Below are 19015 nucleotides of genomic sequence, written 5' to 3'. Positions count from 1 at the left end.
AATTCATGAGATTCCCCAAACTGCTTAGGACTTTCACAAATAGGTTCACATAACTTATTAATTATTTAATAAGTTGCAATTTTCTTCGCTGTTCATTGGACCTTCTAATATTGGAGAGCCTATTTTAGGAGTGGGCGGGTCATAAAGTTGTGGTGTTGTTTATAGACTAGTCTGACAGCAGCCTGTGAGTGTCTTCTTACTGGGATCCTTCTTGGACAGACGGAACATGGACTCAAACATATGAATCCAGGAGGGCAAATCATAAACATTTAGTTGGTAAGTACTGTTTTTAAAATAAAATTGTGAGAGCAGCGTTGGGGCAGAAATTGGTGGTTTACAGGCACTTTTATTGATTTGTGAAGTAGTGTATCTAATCTACTACAGACCTGTTCAACAAATTACAATATTATTGACAAGTTATTATTAATACTGAATTCACTAAGTGAGACATATTATACAGCTTAACTGCACACAGATTTCAGGCCTTTGTTTCCATTAATTATGACAAATGACATTTGATATTAGAATATTACACCAGATCACTAAATTCAATGAAATGTTAAAAATGTAGTCAAAAAATCCTTGTTTGGGTAATATTTCTTACCAAAACAAAAAATTCAGTAATTAAAAACAGAAGGTATTAGAGCTAAAAGGAAAATTTTATTCTCAAAAAATTATGTCAAAGACTCCACCTATTCCATATTTTAGCTGTTTCATGATTTTGTTTTTTTAAAACTAAAAACATTATTTCATTATCTCATAAAACCTTTTCACTCTCTGAATCTTCATGTATCTTCCTTACATGCTTTTGAATGTTCCTGAATCTTTTAGGAAAAATGGAGAAGGATTCTGAGTCTCCATCCTCGTCTGTCAGCACCACGGGTTTGTGCCCTGTCCTGAAGGGACCCTCACCACCTCCTAAACAGATTCCTTCTTCCCCTGCATCCAATAAACCTGCTTCACCTTCTCAGCCTGTCAAATCAACATCTCCATCAAGTCCCAGAAAATTATCTGATTTCTCTCCATCATCCACACAAGCTATTCATTTGGATAAATCAAAGCCAGTGTCTTTTGCTGAATCTGTGTCCTCAGAACATTTGTCTGATGAGATAACTAAAAAACCTCAACCACATTCTATCTCCAAAACAACAAGCATATCATCTTCTGCAAAGTTTGAATCTACCTGTCCTGGATCATCTTGCTCTGGCTCCAGCACTTCCCCCTCTGGAGCTACTTCCACAAAACGCAGCTTTGCCTCTGTGGCTAAGCAGGTGATAATGCAGGAGAGACTCAGGAAAGCAGAGGAAGAGGATGCAAATGATGAAGAAGATGGTGAGAATCCACTCAAATTAAGTTAGTGACGTGTTACCAAAGACAGATCATTATTAAGTTTATATAACAGAGAGGTGGATAAAAAAATCATAAAGAATCCATTCTACCAAGTTTACCGTAGTTATTCATTTAGATAAATGGGAAACTATTTGGGCTTTACAATTTTATTTTTTTTAAAAATCTCACACAAAAACTATTAATCTAAGTCAAAGTCATATTTGTTAATCTTTATACATTAGAATACAATAGAATATTAGAATATTAGAATAATAGAATTTGAATTGACCATGCCTCACCATTTGTCCAAAATTTGCACACACCGATATCAACATCAATGCCTATAGAGTGCCATTCATTTGATCAAATATAAGTCAAAACATTTCCCAGGGATGCATGAAGAACAAAAAATCTAACCATATTATGGTAAACTATGCAACTAGTAAAGATGATTATTACAAAGATGGAATTAAGTATGCACAAAATTCACAATTATAAAAAGACAAAATAAATATAGATTAAAACCAAAATTACATCTAATTTAAAATTACTTCAAAAATAGTGGTAAAATTAAGCAACATCGATGTAAAAGGACAGATTTCTTTGCTTTGCTTATGTAACCTCACTAATTGTGAGGTTAATGTTGTACCGTCTCCACCAGTCTCTGGGTGATAAGAAGTGACGTCTTTTTAGTCCAACACAGAAACACCTAATAGCAATTTACTTTGGTCAGTTTATCTAACACCCATGTGGGAGGAGGCTGGAGTACCTGTAGAGAACCATGCATGCTGAGAGAACACATGAACTGCACAAGAAGGCTCTGACCATAATTCTAATCTAGGACCAATTTCTTATTTAAAATAAGGTAATTCTTATAATGTGTTATAGTTGGAGACTTCTGGAGGTAAAACCTAAAATGTAGACCTGTGATACAGCTCATGGGCTTTATACATATGAATCTCTGGCATCTTAAGAAAAGACACCTTTGTGATGAAGCACATTCCAGAGACAGGACCGGTTCATTTAATAAACAAGTACTGATGTAATATTTTAGCTGTCTGGTCATCAAGTTGCTCGGGCTCTTAACTTTAATCACATTATAGATTCTCAGGCCAAACATGTTTAAAGTTTCACGGATTCACATCTACTCCACCTTTCAGGTTTTTTGATCTTGAGTTACAGGATGCAGATCTGACACAATTTGATTGTCACTTAAATGTGAGTCCAGAATAATCCATGCTTAGTAACACTGATACAAGGTCATACTAGCTATCAGCTAACTCATGAAGAAAGAGTTTCATAGAATTTACTTCAATGTCTAATAAACCTGTTTGTTGCCAATTAAGATGAAGAACTAGAAGAAGACCTGAGTGTGGCGCAGATGGAGGAGAAGGCCAACACTGGTGATGCCAGAGCTCAGACCCAGGTCTGCATACACACACACGCGTGCGCCTGTACACACACTGACTGACACTTTGCATTGTTGTCAGTCTCGCTGGATGACTCAGTTGTGGGGTGTTTCTATTTCTGCCACCCGCAAGATGATCTCTGGATTCCAGTTCACAACATAACTCTTTCCCTGCTGATAAATCATGAAAAAAAAACTTGTTTGCAGAATCTTCTAAATTTTTGCAAAGTGTCAAATGCTTAAATTGTGAGTCACAAAGAAAACTGAAAGGCTGCGGATTGCTTGCATTTTTCTGTGGGTAATTATCTTTCAGACACGTCTTTGCAGACATATTACAATAGGATAATAATTCTGTCAAAGTCTCATGTATTAAAGAGTTTGTCATACCCTGTAAAACACGTGAATCATTGTTTATTGATACTTAGGTAAATGTGGTCTGGTTTCGGTCATTTATCTACAAGACTTGGTAACACCATGTGAAATGATTTTTTTTTAAATCTGTTTCAGAACTCAGTGAAAGGCAGAGGACAGATTTGATGACAACTGTGTGAGAAGAAACTTATGTAAAGATGGTTAAGATTAGAAAACAGACACTTGATATGTCCTGGAGTGCTCAGCTGCCCCTGTTACTTAGCCGAGACAGAAAGACACACAGCAATGGGACTGCAGGATTCTGGGTTTTGAAGTCATTTCTTTATGAGGCTCTGACATTGGCAACATTGGAACAAAACAATTAACCATCAAAGTTCTCCCTTTACAGAACCTTTCACACACATTGTTAAGTATGCACATGAATAAACTTGTTTGTACGTGTTAACAATTGAAATCCTGTGGCGAAGCAAGAAACTGTAAACCCTCTTTAACAAAAGTAACCCTCTCCCCCTTTGCCTTCCAGTTGGGTCAGCACTTCTTGATGCTTGCTGAAGACAAAGAACCAGATCTCAACAACCGCCTGGCAGTTAACTGGCTAATCAAAGCAGCTAAACAGGGAAGAATGTCCGCAGCGAGACTTCTTCAGCGCTGTTGGATCCAGAAAAAAGGAGTAACTCCAGAAAATGAGGAAGACATGCGCAAGTTGTCAAAAGAGGGCAAGTTTGAACTGGCAGTACGCAAAGCAGCCATGATGATGTACTGGAGGCTCAACCCAGACAGGAAGAAAAAAGTGGCTGTCTCTGAGCTGCTCCAGAATGTCAGCCAGGTCAACGCAGTGCCAGGTAGGTGACAGAAACAATTGCAGAATATATAACAATGCAATATCACTTGTGTCTGCTGTACTGTACTCTTCTCCAAGTAATGTTTCATACTATTAGAAATTTTAGTTATTTCAATGTACATTTGAAATAACTAATGAAGTACATTCGTTCATTGGATTTGTGGGTATTTCTCACCAGCAGGGGGCACAGCAAGCAGAATCCCTGTTCCTACTTCGGGCCAGACCCAGAAAGTATTAGAGAGCATAGTCAGCACTGATGGTAAGTTTACAAATAAAACATAATCAAGAAGCTACAGAGTAGTATGTGTTCTTTTGTATAATTGCATATTATGGACTTCACAGCCAAACAGCTGGTGGACCTGGATGACTTTGTTGAAATGACGAAACAGTATGCACAAGGCATTGTCCCTACTGTCCCTCAAAATGGAGACCAGGCCTCATCAAAAATTGAAAGTACTGACCCCCTGGATAGAAAAGGGAAGGTAAAGCTGCCTTTTTCCTAACAAGCGCTTTTATATGTAGTATTTGTGTTATGATGACAGTGTGTTTGTGTGATTATGTGTCAAAGGCCATATCAGGGGTAGTTCCTAAAGAACATAAGAAGGTCCAGAAACATTCTTGGAGTTTTGGTTACAGTGGGATGCTGCCGGATGCCAAGCAAACAAATGCCATGAAGTCACACCTGATGGTAAAAAGACTGGGAGAATGTGTAGAGACTTTGTTTCTTTTAATGAATTTTACTTTCAAACTCTTCTTGGTTTGTACATGACACTTTCCCTCTTCTTTTTTCTCCCTGTCCACCTCAGATGCTACAATACCCACTTCATGCTGTTATTGAGATGAAGGAGCACCTCTTTGACTGGGCATCAAGAGCAGGCGTCCAGTGGTTGAGCACGCTCATCCCTACGCAGCATGTCAACGCCCTCATTTTCTTCTTTATCATCAGCAACCTGACTGTTGATCTGTTTGCTTTTGTTATACCCCTGCTTGTCTTTTACCTCTCCTTCATTGCCATGATTATCTGCACTCTAAGGATCTTCCAGAGTAGCAAGGTTAAACTAAGACTTTCCTCTTTCATGATGGTGTATGGAGTTCAAATCAGTTAAATCAAATAAATGGACAAACATACTTCTTCTTTCCAGACATGGGAGAACTTCAAAGCCTTGACATCCCTGCTGACTCGTTTTGAACCAGGTCTTGATGTGGAGCAGGCAGAGACCAACTTTGGTTGGAACAACCTGGAGCAATACCTTTACTTTATCTTTTCCGTATTTTTTGTGATTTTCTCCTTCCCTGTCGCTGACAAGAAATGGATCCCTTGTTCTGAGCTCTCCACCGTGGCAATTTTCTTCACAGTTCTCGGCTATTACAGCCTCAGCCCAGCTGCTGCAGCATATGCACGTCGTGCAATCTTCATAGAGGTATCTGATAGAAGGACTTAAATCACACTTTTTAGATTAATTGGAAGCGTATTTAATGTATATGAGGTGGCCTTCAAAGCAGGCATTTAGATTGAACATTTTGCTTAATTTCGGTTTTAAGTTAGATCGTGCTGTTTTTTAGAAGTTGAGAACTTATTCAGTTGATTGGCCACAAGATTAAAAATACTGCTGTACTCTTTCCATTCAGCCTTAAACCTATTCACATTTGGTCGTAATAGAACCATAAGCCATGTGTTCTAGTTGTGTTTTATGTGATACATGTATCGTTTTAAAGGCTCTAAGAGATTATTAGTGAATAATAAGTACCATAAAGACCAATTGAAAAGTCAGACAGGGCAGGGATCAATGGGCACTTCTCACAAAGTTCTATTCAGTCCATAATCAGAGCATTTAAAGTATAGAAAACAACTATGAACCTTTACATTGGTTCCTAGACTGAAAGGCATAGGAAAGAAGCAATGTAAGGGTAGATCGTAACCCAAGAGGAGCTGCAGAAATCCACAGTTTAAGTAGAATAATCTGTTGATATTTAGAACGTTAGAAAGGCCCAGTCCACGTCCACACCTAAATAAAGCAGAGAATCTAAGGCAAATGTTTCAAATTGAATATTGTGCTTTTATTTTCATAACAATGTATTACTAAAATATGATTGGGTGTTCATCTTAGGTAGCCTCAAATCTGTGTTGCCTGACACAATTACTGCCAAAGGACATGACAGGACTTCGTTTTCTTGGTCACACATTTACCACAGTGCCACTTGGGGAATCTGTAGTACTGAAACTCAGCATCCCCTGCCTTCTGTATATCTACCTTTTCTACCTTTTTTTCAGGTGAGTGGAGTTTGACCTGATAGACAAACCAATTATGTGTACTTAAAATTGCCCTGCGTGGTTTTCCATTACTAATTATTTGCATATTTCTTTCTTTCTTCTCACTGTAGCATGGCAAGAACCCGTGGATTTCGGGGTACCTATTGTTTCCTGATCCCATATCTTGTTTGCTTCATGTGGTGTGAGTTTTCAGTGGTCCTCCTACAAAATTCCTCTCCTGTTGGATTAATCCGCACCTGCGTGGCATACTTCCTTTTCCTGTTTGCACTCCCTGCTCTGGCGATTGGCCTTGCCATCATGCTCTTCATCCAGCTGTTTAAATGGTTCATAGAGCTAGAGTTGACAAAGATGATTGTGACCCTGGTGATATGTGCAATTCCCGTCACTCTGCGGCTCTGGACACGGTTCAGTATGTCTATTTTGGATGTTCTGCGCTCATTTACGCACTGGGGTCCGGTCAAATTCATCTTACTCTGCATTTCCATGGTGATCCTGTTGTTCTCGGTATATGTATACCATGCAGAGGGACAGAAGGTGTACAACTCCACTCTGACATGGAACCAGTACATCCAGGCTTGTGGGCCCCCAGCCTGGGAAAGCAAAGGCATGGCTCAGACTCAGATCTTCTGCAGCCACCTGCAAGGGCACAGAGTCACCTGGACTGGACGCTTTAGACACGTCCGGATTGCTGAGACAGAGAACGGTGCACAATCTGTCATTAATATGCTGCCATTGTTTATTGGGGACTGGATGCGCTGCTTGTATGGTGAGACATATCCCAAGTGTGATCCAAACAATACATCACTGGCAAACTCAATGTCAGCAGATATAGCAAACAGTTCTTTGTCAAGTCCAGTTTCTCTGGCCACACTGCTTAAAATTCAAGAAGAAGAGGAGTTGTGTCAAATTAAGGCTTTGGCCAAGCACACCTGCCACATCAAGCGTTTTGACAGTTATCGATTTGAAGTGACGGTGGGAATTATCCAAGATGAAAGCTCAAGAGCAGAGGATGCAGCCAGAGATATAATCCTTATGGCCAGCAATGAATTTAGACAAATTCTGCTCAATCTGAAACCAGGTAACATAGTAGAATTCAGTACTAAGCTGGAAGGGCGTTTAGGAGCAAAGGCTTCGGCCTTTGAGCTCAAAGCTATCCATTGCCTCGACTGTGCTTCTTCATGGCTGGCTGGAGGCAGGCAGGTGAAGATTGAGAGAGACTTCAGGCGTACAACAGTTAGAGCCTTCAAGTTTGCATTTGACTTTTTCTTTTCACCGTTCCTGTCAGCAGAAATCCGTACCTGAGATTAAACAGACAATAAGAAACCTGAATCTTTTCTTGCGAAAGGATTTTGAAATATAATTGAAAGTTGGTTTGTGATTAAGGCATAAGATGCTTTTGGAAAGAGTAACATTTTACAACTTAAGTCAAACCTTTATCATTTTTCCTAACAAGTTTGCATGCAAACTTGTTATGCGAGCAATCTTTTCATAAGCATTATTGCTGTAGCTAAGCTAATTAAAGCTGCTAGTTAAATCCTTCCTCCTTCTACAGAGAAACATTTGCAACCACTGGGACTTATGACAGCTGTTTACATTTATTAAGTAAATATAATTATTTAATGTACACTATATAAACATTTCAACCTTATCATTACCAAAGTGTAAAAAAAAAATAGTCAATTCATAATTACATTTAAAATCTTATACTTGTGATTAAAATGATAATATTTCAATTGGTTTTGATAACCCTCCAAATTTATTTTTTATTGTGTGGTGTAGTTGAGACCTATGGAGAGCCAGAGATGGTGGGTGGACATATGTTTACATTAAAACATTACCTTAGTTGAAGTCAAACTTGTTAGAGTAATGTTGATGATCCTGGGTCTTTATAAAGCAATATCTTTATAAACCATGGAGCAATGGTGGCGACCGAAGTAGGAGTTCACCTTGCAAATAGTTAGTAGGTTTCCGGTTTGAGACACTGCCCTTCTATCTTTCTTGTTGTGTCCTTAGGCAAGACACTTTACCCACCTTACCTGCTGCTGGTGGTCAGAAGGCCAGATGGTGCTGATATAGCAGCCTTGCCCCAGGGTGACTGTGGTTACAATCCAGTAGCTAGTCATCATCATCAGCATGTGAATGTGTGTGTGAATGGGAATGACTGATTAGATTGTAAAGAGCCTTTGACTTTCACAATAAAAAGTTAAATAAATCTGATGTCATTTCATTTAATTATTTACTATATCTGGAATCTGGAATGATGCTTAAGAACTTGTATTCAAATATTGAGGTGGTTATCTAGATAACAGGTGACAGACATATCTGAAGCTATAGTTTTAGTCTTGTGTTGATTAAAGAATATCCATAATGGAGTCACATGTGTACACCTGTATTTAAACTGCTGATTTTTTTTGTTGTTGAAATACCATTAAAAATAGTCCAAATGTTTACTTTCATAACAATGAACAATTTATTTAATCTTCTGGGCCAAGATTTAATTCTAATTGGCTCAACATTTACTAACAGCAAAGAGCCAAATTTGGAGTCTTGTTCTGTCTTAAAATAAAAATATGACTCATTTAAGATAAACAACCAGACAAAAATAGACATGTTTTCAGATAGTTTTATTAATGCACATTCCTTTCATCCATGAATAAGGTTTTTGTACATTTACATCTTTTTTTAGTATGATAGATATACACATAAAAAGCACTGAGTAATGGTAACATGCTGCTGCTGCTGATGGTGCTGCTGTGACCCTAAACTTAATGTCTCTCCCAGCTGAATGGCGGTGGGTATGACAGATTTACAAGTCACTCAATGACAACTTAAGCCATTTTGTGTGTGGTTTCTCACAATTGTGTTGAGCTGCTAGAAAAACAATAAATAAGCAAAACATTTAATGCACATTTGTGTCCTTAGAAACAGAAACACTAAATGTACTGACAGATGTGAGAAACTGTTGCCCAGTCAAAGCTCAGGTTTCGAAAAGATCCAAAATTGTTTACCATTTCTGCAATAATTTTGTTTCTCCTCCAAATATGGTCAACATGCTGACCGCTCAATAGTCCTATCAGGACCAAGGTCACTTGAGAACAATGTACTGCACCCTAGGAAATAAAACCATTCCACATCTAAACGCTGTGCACCAATAGCTTTTATTTGTCGCAACCCAGAGCAGCACGCGGCACTGTGAGGTATCAGCTATGACAACAATAATTCCTGTGATACACTATGATAAATTTACACTATAATAAGATTTTGGACAGTAAAGATCTTTCGATGATGCATACAATGAGCTATTGCACTGATGATGACCTCTGACCCTCGAGCACACTACAAATAAGAACAAAACTGTTCTCAGCTTGGATATAGCTGAGTCAGGTTTTTTTTTTCTTTTATAAACAATGTGCAAGTTTTCCATGATTGTGAAATCCCTTTTTAAATGTGCTTCTATGAACAAGGCTCATTTTGATTTTCACACATTATAACCGTTACATTTCTGTCTTATTCACAGTAGTTTGCCAAAGTAGTCATAATCCTTGAACTTTTTCATCAATTTGTCATCTTACATCCTCACACTTCTATGCATGTGAAGAAACAACACAACATAGTGCATGATTCTAAAATGAAAGGGATAAGATGCATGGTTTTCAAAAATATATACAATTAAAAATAATTAAAAGTCAGCTGTCCATTTATATCAAAACCATTTCCTTTTTTACTCTTAAGTGAAACAAAGTGCAGTCAAATGACTTCAGAACTTTTACAATCAATAATTACACTCCCTCTGTATGCAACGCAATCTCAGAAAAAATCCAATTGCTCTGTAAATTCAACAGAGTGTTGTTAGAGAGAATAAACAGCATCAGAAAGACCAAGAAAGAACTAGGAAACATACCAAAGATATCAGTGGTAAAGAAGTTTAAAGTAAGGTAATCCAAGCATTGGACATCCTATTGAGATATGAGGAGTATTATCTAAAACAAGATACAAGATATCTGACCAAGCCATAAGAAGTTCTGTTTGCACTTTGGCACAAACAATGTAGGGGACAAAACAAATGTGAAAAAATGGGGTTTTGTCACAAAAGGCTTACTTTTGAGACCAAAAGTAAGCCTTTTGGCCTTCGTGCAAAATGTTGGACACAAAAACAGGCAAGAGTTAAATACAGGGCAATCCTGTAAGAAAACTTAACAGGCTGTAAAAGACTTCAGGCTGAGGTGGAGGCCCACCTTACAGCAATAAAATTACCCTAAAAAACCAAACAGGGCCATCTGAGAATGGTTTAGTTGACAATAAATTTCTGCTAAAACAGATCTGTCAAAGAATTAAGTCCATTTGAATATCTGTGAGAGGACTTAAAAATCAAAGATCACAACCACTCTTTTCACTACCTGACTAAGTTGAAGCATAGAAAAATTGGCAAAAATGTAAGTTTGTTGATGTGCAAGGCTGGTATAGATATACTTACAGCTATAATTGAAGCAAAAATGCTTCTTCAAAGCATGGATTCAAAAGGGCTAAATTATTTTAAAACCATGTATCCCATGCCTTTCATTTTATAGACATGCATTGCTTTGTGATAACTTTTCACAAAACATTTGATTTAGCAGTTGTGACATGACAAAATATAAAAATGTTAAAGTACCTGAACAATTTTGCAGGGCACTATTTGTTTATTTATCTGGGCATAAGTAGGAAACACAACAAAATACTAAGAGTTGCATTATACTTGATTCACCAAGCCCTCTCCTCCATTCAAAACTTTGAATGTATTGCTACACACTAATAACCATGTTATAGATATTATAACCTTTCTGCATGAGATGCTCATTTACAGTGTATACAACAAAATCTGTTTGAAGCAAAGAGGTACTGTCTTTAAGAAATCAACACAAATATATACAGCTAACTGTAAAAAGTGTATATGTTACCTGTCTATGAAAAATTATTATGTTTTATAGCTGGAGTACCGCTGAACTATTGTTGGTGATACTATCTCAATGTGAACATTGAGATAGTATCAATTATCTCAATGTTGTTATCTCAATCATAATATGAATGTGTATAATCTCCAAGAGCACAGCTCTGAAGAAGAGTGTCAATAGCTGTTGTTACTCAGCAGAGATAATAAAGATATTGCAAAGAAAAATTCACTTACACCATTCCTAACATTCCACATTTAAAAAAAAAAAACATTGACTGCAATGTCTCGTAAAGTCATCCAGTTATATCAGGAGCATCACACATTTCTTTACCGAAGTGCTTTCCTTTCTTTCCGTGAAAAGAGTACATTAGTGAGTGGTGCAACACTGTGTGATTAACAGCACTGAGTCATTGCAGATGGAGAGGTGTCCCTGCACCTTCTTCACTGCTACTGCAGAAGGAAATTACACAAACATCTTGGAAAAGTGGGAGCAGAGTGCAGCAAAAAAAATGAAGTCCCAATTGCCACTAGAGACATGAGCACATGTCAGGGCTGAAAAAAACTATTAGATACCATTCCTCAGTTATTAACTTCTTTTAGATCAATAATCAGTCTGCTATTTACTCATTAAGAATAAATCCCAATTTTCAGAGGCTGCATCTCTCACATGCACTCCTTAAACACTGAAATTGTTTCAAGTTTGCGTTTGCATTCCTGTTACTCCGTCTGCGCGTCAGGATTGACACGATCCTGAAAGATGTATAGGTTGTTGGTGGCTGCAATAGCAATTATATTCTCCTCAGGGTGCCAGGCCATGTGCAGGATTTTCTTGGTAAAGTCCAGGCTGTCAACGCCTACGTCCCCACGGCGTCGCTTCCCGCCTGTATACACCCGGCGTGTCCGCAGCACAGCCCGAGGCTTGCTGTTCTCCCTCCAAGCCTCCAGGGTTACGCCCCGGCCTGTCTCCCGATCGAACATCCGGAAAAAGCTGTTGTATGCCCCCGTCATGATCACACTGGGTTATAGGAGAGCAGTGAGAAAGATTTGTCAAGGGCCAGAGAAGAGGAGGCAAGGAAACCAAACAGGGTGAGAAGATTGATCTGATGTCTCCAAAGACTGTCTTCAACATTGATTGAGATGTCAGATAACGTCAGAGCCAGGCGATTAGTAGAATCACAGTGATTAGCACTGACACATTCATCTAATTTGCTTTTAAATGTAATTATTCTGCAAACTGTCTCCACCAGTCAACACTTACCTGTCTGAGCTGTTCCAGACACATTCAAATTTATCAAAGATGCAATCATTCTCATAGAGGGAACACAGTTTACTCCTCAGGTATTCGTGGACCTGGGAATGATAAAGAGTCAGTCAGCCACCGCATTCAGAAATCAGCATACACAGAGCTATAAAACAGCATCATTCCTACATAATACGCCAGATGGTGGCCAACTGAAATCAAAGTAGTATTATCTTACTTGGTAGGTTTCAACTGGGCCTTTGTCCATATTCAGGTCCCACACCTTAGCAGTCAAATAATCTCTTGTTAGTAGGTAGCGCCCACTGTGGCTGAACTTAACATCCGACACAGACGAAATAATCTCTGAGAAGAATGAACGGCTTCCGAGATCTTCAGGCTCCTCAAAAACTTCAGAAACACAGTGCAGAGGTGTACACAGCTAATCAGTTACACATATACAGATTTTTTGGATTTTCTGCTTGGAATTCTTTATCCCCTCTTCCATTGTTTACTGCAATACATTTTTTTTATTTACAAAACATGCTCACGTTTGGTATGTCTGTCACAGAGAGCCGAGGCCCTCATATCACAGAGGCGCAGGGTCCCCTTGCTGCTGCTGTACACAAACAGATGGCAGTGGTGAGGGTGGAACTCCGCTGCTGTTATCACCTCTGTTAGGTCCTCCATGTTGGCAGGTTTGATGTCTACAATGTCTGAGAAGAAGTTCCGTCAAAAAAAATAAAAGCAACAAAAATAACAATAATGTTGTGCTATGACACGCATGTCATTTCTTTTTGCTCCAGACTTTTTTTATTGTATAATCGTTAACCGTAAACAACAACCAGATAACACATCCCATTCAACTCTAACATGGCTGCACAATCTGTTCCTCAGCAGAAAGTGTACTGCTGAGTGAATAATTCAAACTAGTCTTCCATAGATGTGTCTGAGATTTTCTAGGTCAGCTTCCATTTGAATGGGAAAACACCAAAGGCAGTTTGTATAACATGCTGCAACCTACAATGAAATCACAGTGTGTGTGGCACTCTTATCAAAACAAACACCACATCGTATTATTATTTTTAACATATAAATACAACTCTATGATGGGTTATTCTGATAAATGTGGCTATATTTATAATATAATGCGGTTATATTCTATACTAGAATAGAACAGAAACATAATTTATTGTTCCACTGTGGGAGAATTCAGGTGTCTGAGTAGCAGTGAATTACAAATGAAAATGTAGATTACAGAATTATTAAATTATAGCATAAATTACGGTATGAATGATTAAGTCTTTTCAAAATAAGCATTATGGCACATTCAGTAACAAAATTTGCTGTACATGTTGCCACACTTGTGGTTTTTCAAAATGTGACTAACAAGATTTAGTGCACACAGCTTGGTGCTTGTCCTTTGTGCTTTTATTTGGAGCTCAGAACAGTTCGTAGTGCTTAGTTTGCAGACCTCAATCATCTAGAGAGATCCTACCAGTTCAGACGTTCAGAAAAATACAAAAGTACTGCTAACCCTTGCAAAACTTTGAAAAATGAACTATTTATGCAAATAACAATCATGTTAAATTTAATTTTTATCATTATTTATAGTTTTTAATAATGTTTAATATAAATGCATATTAATTTAAGTGGAAATGTTACATTAATTAGGTTGATTAATACCCTCCTGTTGTCTTAAGAGACAGAGTCCTGACCCCAGGTGCACTTTTACAAGGATTTTTTTTTGTGTGTCGTTTCGTAAACTGACAGTCTGACAGGACACCCCCTCATCACTGTCCAACTGTAACTTTGGCTGTGGTTTTCCAGAGCTTCGCACGGGAGGGTTAAACAAAATTAATTTGTTACTGTGGTTTAAACACATCTGTTGCACTGATTTTGCTTGTCCAAATGGAAAAGAGATACACTGGTGAATTCTGAAGATTAATTTGAAATATTTATCTCTTTTTCAGTGAGAGATAAAGTGTCAAACAAAGATCAGAGATAATTTCCAAATTATACAATCATTTTGTAGTAATTTGGGTAAATCATAAAACAAATCAGAAGTGTAAAGGATACTGAAACTACGATCAGTGATGTCCAGATGCCACATATTGATGCGGAGGTCATCAGCAGACAAGTAGGTCTCCCCATCGCTGTTGACGGAGATGGAGTTGATGTGGTATGTGTGTCCATTTGCAAACACCCGCCTGGGCCGAACTTCTACCATCAGATCTGTTGGTCTCAGCACCGGCACCTTAAACAGAAAGTTAAAGACTCAAGATAGAAAAAATGTATGCAGATGACAGCAAACTGTTTTTGCACTGAATGTGAAGCTAATACAAAGCTACACATAACAGTAGGTTAGCGTGTGTGTAGATGTGTGTGTGCTTCGGTACCCTCAAAGAGGTAATGGTGGAAACATCCTTGATTCGTCCCTCCTCATCTTTCAGATTGTATCCTTCTGGTCTCTTGTCTCTCTCACTGACCTTCCACAGTTTGACGGTTTTATCTGCAAAAGGAACATAGCACATTCTGAGCAGTGATATAGGGTTTGTTTAAACAAAGCTGGCAAACCTACAGTGTCATAAAAAGTATTCACACAGAAGATTAATTTTAAATGTTTATCTCTTCTTCAGAGAGAGATAAAGTGTCAAACAAAGATCTTAGATAATTTCCTAAGTAACCAGTAGCAGTTCAGCCATGAAGATTTTATTTCAGTCACTACAGAACATTAAAATAGTTATGCCTTGTGGGAACAAAAGCTGTGAAGTTTGAGACCAATGCTGTGGTCTTTTCCCGTGACATTTTAAAAGCTTTCTGCGGAAAATCAAACACAATCAATCAGACTTCCTGTCAGAGTTTGATCTGTTTCTTACCATTGGTGGAAAGCAGGAAATGTGCGGCATTCTGCTGTGGCAACCATCGGATCTTGTTGATCTTCTCCTCTATCTCCAGACTCTTCAGGTAATCAAAGTCAGGTTCGTGACTCTGAAACGTGCTGTAGACGTTGTACTCTCCCGAGTCCCCCACCTCGCCTGCTTCCTCTGTCACGCCCTTGGACTAAAAGGAGCAGAAAAACACTTCAGAAACCATTTTTTCACCATTTGTATTGATGCATTATGAAGAGAGTCCTGCACGCAGAGAGTTAACATTACAATAAGGTGACCTAACCTCGGTTTCTCTTTGAAAGATGACCACTCGGCCACCTTTATCCCCTGTTGCCAGCAGGTCCCCTGTTTGGTTGAATTCCACTGTAGAGATGACATCGGCTGGAAAGGACACAAGGAAAATGGCACCAGCGACTCAGGATGGTGTTATGATAAACACATAATGACTAAGAAGGATACAAAGACAATTAAGTAATAAAGCGCAGACGTGCTAGGCATGGCAACACACACAGGTATGAGATTTTTATGGTGTAATACTCTCAACTAAAAATACCAGGCTATCATAAACATTACCATTTTTAAATAAAAATGTATGAAATTACTTAATAGTTGTAATCACTTCTTTTTCAACATAGTAACTTTTGCAACCAAGAGATATTTCCAAACATTATAATTTGACTATATTGTGAAGGAAAATTAGATGATGTTTCTTTCATTCAACTGACTCACTTTTGTGATTCAGCCAGCCAAATAAAACTCTAGTCATTTTACCGTATTCTCTGTCATCCCACTACCAGGAAATTAAATCATATGAAAGGTAAATACACATGATAATGTCAAAATGTATAATATAGTTTAAGTAAGTAGCACTCAATTAGCTTCCGTTCCATTAATCACTTGGTAATTTGTGAATTGAAATATTTTTAGCCGAGTTTGCTCCATCTCCATACAGCTAGAAAAGGTTTGCTCAGTCTTGCACTTCTCGACAGGAAATACAGGGAGCTACATTAGAAAATTTGAGGTATGTTGAAACTGTAGCTTTTTTAAGATATTTAGATGTTTTGATACTATTCCATGTCTAGTCCCAAAGGTCTGTGTTATTTGCACATGGAAAAATGTCCCAAAACAAGAATTTTGCTTTCCTTTAAAGAAGGACAGAACAGCAACAAGCCAAAAGTGGGAGAACAACAATAGTTACTCAATGCTCTGTAGTTTATACAGAATTCGGACATTCTATGACTTTTGTTGGCATTTAATTAAAAGAACTTTAAACCACAGGAAAAAAGGCATATAATTTAAGCAACTTTTCCTAAACATACTACTAAAAACTATAAAATACACTCACGCTGATAGCCCATGCCTGGTTTTTACACAGTGATTTCAAACAATCAATTAGATTTTTGTTGCAGGCAAGAGACGATACACTTTATCCATCTTACATGGAGCAACATGTGAGGACCAGAGAATAACATTTATCTGTGAAGCATTTTCTGGCGGTATCTCTTAAAAACCTAACTTATCTTATAAAAACTGTAAGATAGATTATTTTATGAATTTTGGCATTAATTTTCTCAAACTATTTTATACCTTAATACTGAGCCCTGAATAGTAGCTGCAATACAAATGAAAAGGAAAAAGAAAGTAGGTTTCAAAGGTAAAGACACATGAAAATAACGTGATCACTATGAATTCTCCAAGTCATAAAAGAATAATCGAATTTTTGCTAAAGATTACATCATAAATATCCACATGTAAATTGAGAATAAGTTTCAAAAGTAATATTTGAAATCTAACCACAAAGTGGTGCCACCATGTTCTCCCAGACAGTCCTATTAACATGATCAATCTGTAATCCTCACAGAAAGAGCACTGACCCACCTTCTGTGACGTAGTCTCTCAAGAAGGTGTGGTTGATTTTGGGGCTCTCAGCGTCCTCGCCCATCTGAAGAAGAGGGAGGGTGGTCCACCAGTTCGCCCGTCCTGAGGGGAAGGGTCCAATCTGTAATCTCTCTTCCCACCCAGACTCCGCCCATGCTGCTGGGGCCTACTGAAGCATCCTGAACCAAGGCATCCTGGGAAACCGGACAGCAAGACGGAGAAGAAGGGTGAGGAGGAGAAAAGAGGATGGAGAAAATGGGGGTTTAAGAGGAGGACAAAGTAAATGGAGAGCCTGAAGAGAAAGATGTTTTTGGAAAGAAAGGAAGAAGAAGAGTCCACATGTCAAAAAGTGTCAGAAATTTACTTCCCACATTAGATAAGTATAAATGTGTTGCCAAGGCCTAACTGGTGCTGGAGTAAACCCATGCACTGAGCAGAGGAGCCATGATAACAAACAGCTCGAGCACAGACACAGAATACGAGTCGTTGTGCTGGTTTCAGTATGCATGCAAAAATTAGCTCAGGATGAAGACTGGGCAAATATAAATGCATTCATCCACTCATTCACCCAGAAGCTATGTCAGGAGTAGGAAATAATCTCAGGGTGTGGTATCCCTTCCTCTCATATCCGAACACACACACACGCACACCCACACACTTTACAGCCAGATAGTCCTTGACGGAGATCAGAGGAGAATGCAATGTCTTGCCTGTGCTGCAGGAAGAGCGGTGGAGGATGGGGGGACAAGGGGATCAGGCCCCAGCTCACCTACCAGTCTGCCCGCTGCTACTGTTCCTGCTGGGGAGTGTGTGTACACGGCCTTCTGCTGCAGTGTGCTCCTGTCGAGGGAAGGGGAAAAGGAATAGATGGAGTAATGATGGTGGTATGAGGGGGAGAAGCAGATGAGGAGAAGAGAGAGAAAAGACGGAGGGATGGCAAGGTGGATGGAGGAGCGCTTGCTGCCGATGCTGTGGATGTGATCCTGTGCAGCATCCACCGATGTCATGGCAGCCTCCTCTTGGAGCAGCCTATCACAGCACAGCTGTCACCGGTGGATCCGCCCACTGCAGGTGGTGGGGAGCGCAGTTGGCCAGCAGGGGGAGCCATTCACTGGTGAGTGCTTTATATGTCCAGGTCCCTCTTGAAAATGAGATCTAGATCTCAATGGGGTTTACCTGGTTAAATAAAGGAAATAAATACTATGTAGTGTGTTGAATAAGATGAGGATTATTATGATAAGAGTTTGCTTTTATTTTCCATCATAGATTTAATTTACACAGTTGATGCATTCTGATTTTAAAGAGAATAAAAATTTACATTTGTTGGTTGGTTTTTAGGTCCCAAATGAGCAAATGCAGCTGAATGCTGAAAAAGATTAAAAGAGAGAAAGTTTGAAAAATGTATGTTAACCCTCCTGGGTCTGAAGACGCTTTTGTATTCAATTTAGTTTATTTTGCACACCATAGTCCTGATATATTTAGATGTATAATGCTTTCATTATCAGAGCTGGTTTCTGACAAGGCATCTCTTAATGTTTAATGAAACATTGTACAGGGAACCTCCATTTAGAAAAAAAAAAATCTGTTATATTTATACATTGATTTTTTTTTCTTCACGTAATATGGCAAATGTGTTATACTAGTGCAAACTAGTACCTACTTTCAGTATTTAAACTGTGCCAATAGAATTGGTCATAAAGCCAGTTATGAGTTGAGTAGGAAGATTATTGAATTGTTTGTCAATAGAGCTCTTCTTAGGCTATTATATATTTGTTCAATGTGATAATTTTTTCAGACTTAAGTCATACTTAAGGGAATGGTTATTTAGCATTCCGTTTATTAGCTTTCAAATTAGCT

At 38.5% G+C, this 19015-nt stretch overlaps 2 protein-coding genes across 5 annotated transcripts; one reads left to right on the top strand and one right to left on the bottom strand.

Annotated features, from left to right (window-relative positions):
* Window positions 1-141: 141 nt before the first annotated feature.
* wfs1a (Wolfram syndrome 1a (wolframin)) lies at window positions 142-8403 on the top strand. 2 transcript variants are annotated; one of them, XM_044113311.1, is made up of 11 exons: window positions 142-276; window positions 832-1332; window positions 2676-2755; window positions 3633-3951; window positions 4132-4209; window positions 4293-4432; window positions 4519-4638; window positions 4757-5002; window positions 5093-5371; window positions 6059-6222; window positions 6333-8403. In XM_044113311.1, exons 2-11 carry the CDS (start codon window positions 837-839, stop codon window positions 7522-7524), a joined length of 3114 nt encoding a protein of 1037 aa, XP_043969246.1. In that variant the 5' UTR covers window positions 142-276; window positions 832-836; the 3' UTR covers window positions 7525-8403. The 2 variants fall into 2 exon arrangements, with proteins under 2 accessions (XP_043969246.1, XP_043969245.1); XM_044113310.1 differs by having other exon boundaries at window positions 4129-4209.
* Window positions 8404-8829: 426 nt separating this feature from the next.
* On the bottom strand, window positions 8830-18177 carry ppp2r2ca (protein phosphatase 2, regulatory subunit B, gamma a). 3 transcript variants are annotated; one of them, XM_044113313.1, is made up of 10 exons: window positions 17932-18177; window positions 17159-17352; window positions 15564-15661; window positions 15269-15452; window positions 14789-14901; window positions 14469-14646; window positions 12941-13105; window positions 12631-12800; window positions 12411-12502; window positions 8830-12167 (listed from the first exon to the last, which is right to left on the bottom strand). In XM_044113313.1, the coding sequence occupies exons 2-10, from the start codon at window positions 17220-17222 to the stop codon at window positions 11870-11872; spliced, it is 1362 nt and encodes a 453-aa protein (XP_043969248.1). In that variant the 5' UTR covers window positions 17223-17352; window positions 17932-18177; the 3' UTR covers window positions 8830-11869. The 3 variants fall into 3 exon arrangements, with proteins under 3 accessions (XP_043969248.1, XP_043969249.1, XP_043969247.1); XM_044113314.1 differs by having other exon boundaries at window positions 17928-18143; XM_044113312.1 differs by having other exon boundaries at window positions 17159-17450; window positions 17932-18143.
* Between the last annotated feature and the right edge of the window lie 838 nt (window positions 18178-19015).

This window comes from Gambusia affinis, linkage group LG04, assembly GCF_019740435.1.
Source record: "Gambusia affinis linkage group LG04, SWU_Gaff_1.0, whole genome shotgun sequence".
NCBI classification, from domain to species: Eukaryota; Metazoa; Chordata; class Actinopteri; order Cyprinodontiformes; family Poeciliidae; genus Gambusia; species Gambusia affinis.
Note: the sequence above shows the minus strand (reverse complement) of the source record. Positions and strands in the feature narration are given on the sequence as shown.

What these genes read in the sequence shown, in the direction of transcription:
- wfs1a (XM_044113310.1), top strand. Translation starts at nt 837, where the DNA reads ATGGAGAAGGATTCTGAGTCTCCATCCTCGTCTGTCAGCACCACGGGT. An exon ending in ATGCCAGAGCTCAGACCCAG is followed by an intron (nt 2,756 to 3,632) that starts GTCTGCATACAC and finishes TTTGCCTTCCAG; the next exon opens with TTGGGTCAGCACTTCTTGAT. An exon ending in GAGCATAGTCAGCACTGATG is followed by an intron (nt 4,210 to 4,292) that starts GTAAGTTTACAA and finishes TGGACTTCACAG; the next exon opens with CCAAACAGCTGGTGGACCTG.
- ppp2r2ca (XM_044113313.1), bottom strand. Translation starts at nt 17,222, where the DNA reads ATGGGCGAGGACGCTGAGAGCCCCAAAATCAACCACACCTTCTTGAGA. An exon ending in CCACCATTACCTCTTTGAGG is followed by an intron (nt 14,647 to 14,788) that starts GTACCGAAGCAC and finishes TTTCTGTTTAAG; the next exon opens with GTGCCGGTGCTGAGACCAAC. An exon ending in CATCACTGATCGTAGTTTCA is followed by an intron (nt 13,106 to 14,468) that starts GTATCCTTTACA and finishes ACTTCTTCTCAG; the next exon opens with ACATTGTAGACATCAAACCT.